The sequence below is a fragment of the Lygodium microphyllum genome, chromosome 18, assembly GCF_053477565.2.
Source record: "Lygodium microphyllum isolate KBCC chromosome 18, Lygodium_microphyllum_v1.1.10, whole genome shotgun sequence".
In the NCBI taxonomy this organism is placed as follows: Eukaryota; Viridiplantae; Streptophyta; class Polypodiopsida; order Schizaeales; family Lygodiaceae; genus Lygodium; species Lygodium microphyllum.
This window is the reverse complement of record NC_141152.1, coordinates 36336387-36345979: the sequence shown is the minus strand read 5'-3', so window position 1 is coordinate 36345979 and position 9593 is coordinate 36336387. Positions and strand designations below refer to the sequence as shown.

Sequence of the window (9593 nt, the reverse complement as noted above, 5' to 3'; positions counted from 1 at the left end):
CCTTGACCTGCTCCCACCTCGATCATCGACCTGCTCCCGCTGCCCTCCTCGAGCCGCGACCATCCTCTATATAAGGAGCTTCACGGCTCTACCCAAGGAGGCTTAAACGCTATCTATATCGATTGTCCGTTGGAGGACGCGAAGCCGCCGCTGGAGCTCTTGCGAGGGGTGTCGACGCACGAGAGGAGGAAGGAGAGGCCGAGCGCGAAGGAGCTGAAGAGGGGGCTGGGGATCGTGTATGGGTTCTCGCTGAGCCTGAAACAATGGGGGTGCTTTGAGGTGGAGGGGCTAAAGGAGATAGCCTTCAACGACAGAGCGTACGATCAGCTGGTGATGCGGAACAGGAAGCAAAAGGAGATGCTGAGGGGGGCTGGTGTGGACGTATTTATCGGCGGGGCGGAGGATGAACACAAGACAGTGGACATGATAGCGAAGAAGGGGGAGGGATGCATCGTGCTGTGCTACGGGCTGTCGGGGATGGGGAAGACGCTGACAGCGGAGACGCTGGCGGAGAGCCTGCACCAGCCGTTGTGGGCCATCTTGACCTTCGAGCTGGGAGGCGAGGCGGGGCAGCTTGAGACGAGCCTGCGGCACGTGCTGAACACGACGCTGAGGCAGACGACTATTTGGAGCGGCGCAGCGACGGTGTGGACGTGTCGTAACCTGATGACGGGCGTGTTCCTGCGCCTGCTGGAGTACTTTGGGGGGGTGCTCTTCCTCACCACCAATCGCATGCGCGCCTTCAACGGCGCCTTCCTGTCGTGCATCTCGTTGTGCATCCGCTACCCAGACCTCGACGACCCAGAGCGCCTCCTTATCTGGCGCTCTCTCCTAGCCCGCGTCGGTCTGCCTGACCAGGCCGCCCCGCCCAGCCTGGTGGCCCACGACCACCCCCTCAATGGCCGGGAGATCCGCAACATCGTGGCCCTGGCACAAACGTGGGCCCTTAGCCGCAAGCAGCCGCTCTCCCTCGCCGACACCCTAGACCTGGTCGTCGCTGGCTCCAAAGAGCTCCTCCAGGACCCCCTCAGCTTTTAACCCCACCGTCACTCGCATTTTCCATGCAACCCCAACAAAGAGTGCGCTCTTTTTCTACACGAGATAGAGAGAAAAATAAAGAGAGAATTTTCTTAAAATAAAGTCTTCTTTTTCGAAAAGCCGGGCTCCCCAACAAAGAGTGAGCTCTTTTTCTACACGAGATAGAGAGAAAAGCAGAGAGAATTTTCTTAAAATAAAGTCTTCTTTTTCGAAAAGCCGGGCTGAGGCTAGGCGCGGAGTCTTATATAAGGGAGAAAAGTAGAAAGGAGAAGGTGGAGCGGTGGAGGGTGGTTAGCGACAGGTGGAAGAGAAGCTTGAGGGGTGGAGATTGGACGTGTAGGAAGCCTTAAGGCTGGTAGGGCAGCGCGGAAGTTCGATAAGGCGCCATAGTTGATCGTAGAGCAAAGCCTTCTTTTGTTTCTTCTCCTTCATCTCCAGAGTATATCTGAAGCACGAGAGCCTTATTTTGTTGTTTCCCCTTCGTCTCCAAAATAAATCTGAAGAACGAGAGCGACAAATTCTCAAATGTGTGAGAGCGATCGACAGTAAGTTGGGTGTGCGGCTATCGGCCCCTTCACGCTAAAGAGGTCCAATTATTGCCCCCTTACTGCTAAAGCGTAGCCATGAGGATCAAGTTTGTGTTGATTGATATGTTGCAGACAGGCATTAATTTGACAATTGGAGCACAGAAATAGAAATACGACTATGCCAAAGCCGAAACCTGCTTTGTTTTTTGGATAACCAAAGCTTCAGCACTATTGACTCTTGAGAGTACTCACAACTTCCAGTATACTGGGACGTAAATACTAGTATTATCATGTAACCTCAGCAAAAGGTATCACAATGTTGAATATTGAATTCTGCTTCTGCTTGTAATTTCCAATCAATTGGGTTAAAGACTGAAGTATTTATCCAAAAATCAGAAAGTTGCTAGTTGCAACACCCTTCTTATCAATTTCTGCACTATCGAATGTTCGCCATTATGCTCCGTGTGGACTAATGTAAAGGATTAGCACGTAATCAAAGTTCAAGTTCTGCAACCAGCTAGATTCGTTCTATCACAGATACTCATTAATCCACTCTAAGCTTGGGCCCTCACAGACGAAGCAACACTGTAGCTGGCCCAAAAGGTTGCCATGCTTCAGTTGTTCTACACAGCTGGAGCACATGGCTTTATGCCCGCACGGAAAAGCAAGCCAGGTAGCGGGTTCTAATCCGCAGATCCTGCAAGGGTGTGGAGTTGATCGTATGGGTTCATCAACAACTGTGTACTCTTCTTGCGAGACATCCGAGCTGGTCAGGGCACTTGCTGAAGGCGAATCCAGCTGCTCAAAAGCACTATGGGATCAGTAGATAGAAAATACGATCCTACACAACCTTTGCCAGTGAACTTGAAAAGCACTATGGGATCAGTAGATAGAAAATACGATTCTACACAACCTTAGCCAGTGAACTTGAAAACGTTTGTGCTTACCTGGCCAGATGGGCAAATGATGTTGGCCTGGCCAGACTTGGCCAACTGCGTGGAGCTACTGAATTCCTGGAAAAGATCATCAAATCCCTGAAACAACACTCTGGAGGTCCACGGATTAAAGAGCTCGGCGGTTTGATGTATTTGCCGCCGATCATTCATGAGTATGAGGTCGGGGGATGAGGCAATTGCTGGAGGACTTGGACAATATGAGTATGCAATATTGAACGAGTCAGGATTTAGATTGAAACCATGCAGCAATCCTGGTAATTGTGGTTGGGAACTCCAGACAGAGAATTGCTGGCTGCTTGGTGTAGCGTCAGGATAAGGGCACTGTGCAGTCACTATAGACGGACCAAACTTCAAGCTTTGAGGCGGCTGCTTGCATCCAAGGTTCGTGCCGGAGTTCTCAGGATCCAGCTCCCTTTCACAACGTAGTGACTCGATGCTCGCGCAGGGATCAGATAGTGGTCTGCCATGAACCTTGCTGTTGTCTGTCTGCCAGGTCATGAGAAAATTCCCTGCGTCTTTAAGTTGTTTCATCGGTGGCAGGAAGGATTGATGGCAACAGGTTGACTCGCTGCACATTAACGTTGATGAGACTAGTTCTAGGTCAGACGTATCTGTAGCAGCTGGTGGGCCGAATCCTTTAGTATTACTGCTGCTAGGCGGTGTTTGGAAGGCCGACGGTTCAACAGCATGATTATAACGTTGAGCTTCGTTAATAGCTGTGGTGCTCTCGTATGTGTTTTTTCTGCCAGGATTACTAGTGCTGAGCTCCTCTCTGTTGTTTTCAGATGTTTGTTGTATGGAAGTGGGAGGGGACCTCTGATCTACAATGGGAATGGCGGCTTCGGCTGCTGCAGCCGCATAAGAACGGCCCTCGTGCACCAGCGACGAAACAAATCCCCTTGTGGAATTTGAAGGTCGCTGGGATCTCTGCAGAACAACATGCGTGGCGGGCCCCTTTCCTCCTACGGGCACAATCTTCATCTGGCATAAATCAGGTACGGAGCGTATGAAATCGCTGAGCTTCTCATACCCCAACGCTATATGGTCCAGCTCCATGCCGCAGGTGGCCCTGAAATCTGCTTTAACAGAAGACAATGGATACCATTTGCCTTCGCCCATCTGTTTGGTAACCTGCCCAAGAAACGGAGGAAGCCATTTCTTGAACACCCCGACCCAGTGAGGCTGCGGCTTTGACCCCGCATTTGGAATCTCTTTCCGCTGATCTCCTGCATTTGAAATCTCTTTAGATTGCTGATTAATTGAGCCCTCGCTAGTACAGCTTGTCTCCGTAATTGTGCTGCCGCCCTCACAATAATTCCCATGAGGGAGAGTAGACGGGTGGTCGCTTACTGCATGCTTCAATTCAGCCTGCGCGAGACGTTGTACTCATCGGAACAATTCTAGCTAAAAATACCTACCACCAGGTGCAGACAGCACTGTGCAGTGATCTAAATTCTTGCCTAACCTTAATATCGAGTTTAGGGCACTGATTAATTGAGCCCTCACTAGTACAGCTTGGCTCCGTAATTGTGATGCCGTCCCCACAATGATTCCCATGAGAGTTCATGTAGAAGCTTAGAGTAGACGGCTGATCGCTTATTGCATGCTTCAATTCGGCCTGCGCGAGAAGTCGTAGCAATCGAATGAGTTTAGCTGAAAATACCTACCACCAGGTACAGATAGCACAGTGAAATGATCTAAATCTTTTGCCTGACCTTTTTACCGAAAATGCAGATGTAACGCTCTTGAACTGCGGCGTCCGCCGAAGCTTCGGTCTTGAACTTCACAAATCCAAAACCTCGGCTTCCAGAGTGGGATTCCATTACTGTGGCTTCAATTACAGGTCCAAAACTTTCTTCACAATACTGTCTTAAGTCGTCTGCACGTTGACGGTATTTCGTCAAATTCATCGAGTGTCGTAACGATTAACAATATCTTTTCTTATACCTGAGTCTACATCAAGAGGCAAGCCTCCCACAAAAATCCTCCGTGCGTTGTGAGGTACTGCTTGAGCTGTTGCAGCCTGTACGAAATGTTGCCGAGTTTTCAGACCAAAGCTGTACAAAGAAGCAGCTAGCATTGAGGCTACGGGATAGGCGAAGCTAGTGAAGTGTCTGATTAGGGCCAGGAGATTAGATTACCTTCACTTGGCTCATTCCAGACCGCAGCTCCTCTTCGCCATGAGCGAAAAGGCATGCGGCACCTCTCGAACATCCTCCAGGTTGCTTGTAGTACCGACACATGACAGTTTTCGTATTTCCGCCACAAAAATGTCTTATAAAGTAACGCACATGAAAGTGTTAGCATTCGCTAGACGTCAACAAATTCAAAAGTCTAAGTCTTACTTCAGGAATCTTTGTGAGACACGGGCCACGGCATTACCTCAGCTCAGAGATAGTTTGGCTATCGGCAGATCTTTCTTGAACGTGAAAGTTTTGAGCGCATCCTGCTTTAGATCATTACTGGTCATAGATCTGGATAGAGTTTCTATGCGTCGTGCTTCATAAACCTTTGAAAAGGCTGGATACGAACCTGAAGTTCTATTCCATTTTTGTGACAGTATGAGTCGCATATCTTGTGAGTTGGCAACATCTACAGGCCTTTGTCGCCTGCAATAATAGAATACAAAAATCGGTGGTGACTCGTGAGTTAGAACCAAGCCTGCAACATCCCTGGAAGGCAGCAGCATGTTCGAATCGGATCTTCAATCAAGCGAGACGTGGTGATTTAAAAACGTTACTGTCGCAGAGAAATCAAGACCAGAATCATGTTACCTTCTGTTAAGCATCTGGCTACTTGCTCCATACTGAAGCAAAAGCTTGGCACAGTCAATATGGTTGTTCTTCACTGCAAAATATAAAGGCGTCTCCATTGTCTCTGCTGCAATATGAACTGCGTCCGGGTCTTGAGCCAGAAGGAGCTGGAGTTTCCCATCGTAAGCTACGTAACGGTTACAAACCGGTTCTCATATTATGATGCTGCATAAGAAAGGCAGGGAGTCTACGCAGAGGAACCTGGAGTGCCTGTAAATGACCCTGGCCAGCAGCTAGATGCACTGGTGTCAAGCCAAGCCTATCCCTCGCATCGATTGCCGCCCCGTATGCCACGAGTTGCCAAACAAGTCTGACGACGAACAACAAGCGATCTCCTCAACAAGAGTTTCAACGTCACATTCTGTACTTGCTGAGGGCTTTATATGGTCCAGTAAATACCTCAATCCTTTCGCAGCATTGGTTCTCTTGAAACACCAGTGCAATGCCGTGTTGCATTCAAGATCCATTGCGTTAACCTTAACTCCAGCTTTCAACAGTGTTGTTAAGATGGCCTCATCCCCTGCCTGATTGTGTAAAGCTTGCATTAGAAGATGAAGGTCTGAGAAACTGATCAGCTCGTACGAATCAACCGCAATAATATAACATTTGTAATCCAAACCTGAACAGCTCGAATTAGGAGAGGCAGAGACGACTTATTCGTTTGAAGAGGTTGATCCGCTGCTGAGGTTTTGAAAGAGTTGCAGATGAAACTTTTCAACTGCAATATTATCTCCAAACATTTTAAAACAGAGGATCTATTTTCCTCAAGTATTCGTCGGTCCACACTTTCGATCAGTGCTGCGGTTGCAGTCGACTGTGATGTATACTTCGAATTCAGTGCTTCCTGTACAACAACTTCTAGGAAAGACTCGTACTGGTACTCGTTTTTGAACATCGATTTACCACCGGCAAGCAAAAGAGTTGCCAATGATCCTGTTTCGCCATCCAGGGCCAGACGACATGCTATATGCAGGGCATCTTTGGTATGGCTCGCCAAAAGTGTCACGGCACTGAGATCCTGTTTCATATTTATTGAAAACAATATGGGTGTGTGAGTCCGCAATTTACACAGTACACAGGAAAAGGTTTTTGGATCAAGAGTTTTTGTGCACCTGGCTTTCGAGGATCCTTATCAATTGGGACGCCGTAATCGATTCCGCATTTATCAACCACCTGCAAAAAGCCACAGTCATAATGGAGTGAGTGCTTCGACGGCGCCGAATACTCACACTAAATTAGAAAGCCCGTGTAAGGATTTTGTAATCTGATGGAAGTAACAGCAGTAATCGACCTCTTGTTCTGTAAGGCAGCTTCTAGCGGAATAGAACGTTCCTTGGATCGTAGTTCCGTTTTTGCATGCTTACGCAGGAGAACTTCAATGCAATGAATAGAGAGGGTGCCTGCGGCATGATGAAGAGCAGATTTTCCGCACTCATCCACACCGTTTACTGGTGCCGGTGGAAATCCTGATTCGCCTTCAAGCAATGCTTTCATGCAGCTTACGGAGTCCAGCTCGCAGGCGAGGTGCAAAAGCCGGTATGGAAACCAGTAGTTTATGAAAGATCTCAATTTGCGGCTCGCTATTGGATCCTTAATGTCGGTCAGATTCATCCTTCGAGCCATGTTTTGAAGTACAGAAACTAGTCCCCCGACGTCATCATGGCACACAAAATTTATTAGATTGTTCTCATCCAGTTTCAATGGCTGCTCTACCGTGTAACTAGTCAGGGAGCTAGACTGATCTTCAGGGGAACTTTCTTGTGTTGTCATGTAAGAAAGCTTTGGTGTTGATGGACTCTTAGATACGCTTTCTGGGAAGTATTCGTGCTGAGAGCTCCATTCAGTCACAGAAATATAACCATTGCCGTTTTCTTCTGATGGCATGTCTTCGCGCCTCTCTATTTAGGAAACTAACTTCTTTGTGGATGACCTCGACTTCAAGACTCTCCTCCATGCAACAAATATATATGCCTTGCCAACGTCTCTGCTAGACAAACCTAGGTTCTAATAGAGATTCTCATGAAGCCATCGATCAAGTTATGGCTCCTGAATTTCACAAAGCAGCAGAATAAAATTGAAAGAAACGTATGGATAGGCTCATTGACCTCCATATTTCATCCGGACACAGCCTTCTTACATTGCGTATCAGTCTAAATTGGCAAAGCAGACAATATTTGTTAACTTTTTTTTGGTTAGGATCGGGAGGCAGCTAGCCATTATAGGAGATAAGAGAAAGCTTATCGTGGATTGTTCATCTTATAACGAGCTGTATTTCTTAGGCATACAAACTAAAGCAACACCTAAAGAGATGTGCAGTGAAATTAACTTTTGCGGTTCTATTTCAACGTGCATGTCTGTCATCAAGTCAAGAATTACAGTCCATGGAGAGCAATATGGACTCTGGAGATACTGTATGTAACAACACTAGTTCAAATAGCCGGGAGCAGAATACAAACAATACGATGCTGAAACTGATAGGTATACCGTATGCGCATTCCTTTACCATTCGAGGTTCACCATTCAAAAGCGTGGCGCTACCTGCAGAAATCAAAGAAGAGGTCTGACACAGAGAGAGAGAGAGAGAGAGAGAGAGAGAGAGATGCAGGTTACAAGCAGATTAATTATAATGTAGCTCGCTAGTACAGCTGCTTTGGTTCCTTACGGAGAAATTTGGATGAATAACGCAACCACATCAGGACGAAGAAACCGTAGAGCAGAAGCGACGGCCATGTCGGAAACAAGAAGGGTTGAAGAAGAGAGCAGCCATTCGACCCAGCACCTGTGCATTTGCCCTAATCCTCCTAATCAGTAGTTAGACGTCCTTTCGAAGAAACCTTTCACTGAAAATGGCCTCTTCGCAAGGCTGCAATTAATGTTACAGAATGAAGTGGCTAGTACGTACGATGTGTGCCATTGATGGTGAGGCACAAATAACAATCCAGTCTTTTAACTTTATGGAAGTACTACGTAAGACTCAAGCCTCATTAATCCTTTCTATGTTCACCTATTCATGAATGCAAATAGCACCATCCCTCTGTACGTGCAAATGCACTTCCAAAGTTTCAACATAGGCACGCCGCACGTCTAGGCCTAGCCTTTGTGAAGTTGAGAGAGAGACAGAGAGAGAGAGTGTGTGTGTGTGTGGGCCTTGGGGGTTATGCGATAATGCGTGCGTGCAAGCGCGGGCCAATCTTCACAAATACACTTTGGAGATACACATAGTGATGTGGATCCCAAGGGCCTGCCAAGACAAAGAATAGAGGCTAGCTATAGGGTCAAAAAGGTCTAGTAAATATGAGGGGGACTATCCAATTGTGAGCAAGTGTATACTTTAAAATAATTTTGAGAAAGAGCGAGTCGACGTACATATGCATGATAACCCTAAAATGGCTAAATAAATAAAACTTCGCATCATGTTTCTACTACAAACACCAAGCGACACACATATATTAGCATACTTTGCAGCATGTAAGTAATAAATGGAAAATTGAACCTATAACAAAGTTAAAATAAGTTACAAATTGGATTAATGATAGAACGACAGTTTATCCATTTTTTATTTTAAGATAGTCACCTTAGAGTAAGATGGATAGAGGCCCACGCATGTTAAGTTTAAGAACCAGGTTACCTCTTTTTGTGGGATTGCTTTTTTGATTTTGAGGGAAGAAATTAATAAAGAAAAGTAAGAGAAGAAAATAATGGAGAAAAGTAGTAGGTGCCTTTAGCAACCCTACTCCCTATGATGCACTCCTCTAGTTATCTATAGCTTTTTTCTTATGCTTATTATCATCATCATCTTTGTCTTCCTTTGTTCAAGGGGCATTCCTAACCATTGCTAGGAAAGTGCAAACTAGTGGTCTCTATCAAGATTGAAAGCCTCCCAATGATCTTCTATGTGTTACCAAACACTAAGGATGCTGGTAGAGAATCGTTGTTGGGACCTGCATTCACGAAGCAAACGCATTGCAATGTTGACTATGACTCATATCGCGTTCATCGTACCATTGGCAATGTCTAGATAGTGACAACTTTCAGCAAGGATAACGCAACTCCACTTCAGCTTGCAGTGCCCCGAGCAGAGGAAACAAGTGTAAGGTCTAAGGAGAGGGGTCGTAACTTGTCTCACCCTACCAAGACAAACGACTCGCAACCCAAAGAAGACACAACTAGGACCACTGAGCAACAACTCAAAGGATGCCCAAACAAAACCAAAGCCACTTAGAAGCTAGCCTACACGAACTTGTAACTATAGAACCTCA

At 46.6% G+C, this 9593-nt stretch overlaps 1 protein-coding gene across 1 annotated transcript; it reads right to left on the bottom strand.

Annotated features, from left to right (window-relative positions):
* Positions 1–1949: 1949 nt before the first annotated feature.
* On the bottom strand, positions 1950–7464 carry LOC148020754 (uncharacterized). The gene is made up of 14 exons (XM_087699444.1): positions 6626–7464; positions 6447–6507; positions 5954–6352; positions 5734–5858; positions 5536–5644; positions 5296–5441; positions 5054–5130; positions 4904–4967; positions 4663–4795; positions 4469–4544; positions 4237–4400; positions 3987–4139; positions 2513–3889; positions 1950–2363 (listed from the first exon to the last, which is right to left on the bottom strand). The coding sequence occupies exons 1-14, from the start codon at positions 7216–7218 to the stop codon at positions 2097–2099; spliced, it is 3744 nt and encodes a 1247-aa protein (XP_087555570.1). The 5' UTR covers positions 7219–7464; the 3' UTR covers positions 1950–2096.
* Between the last annotated feature and the right edge of the window lie 2129 nt (positions 7465–9593).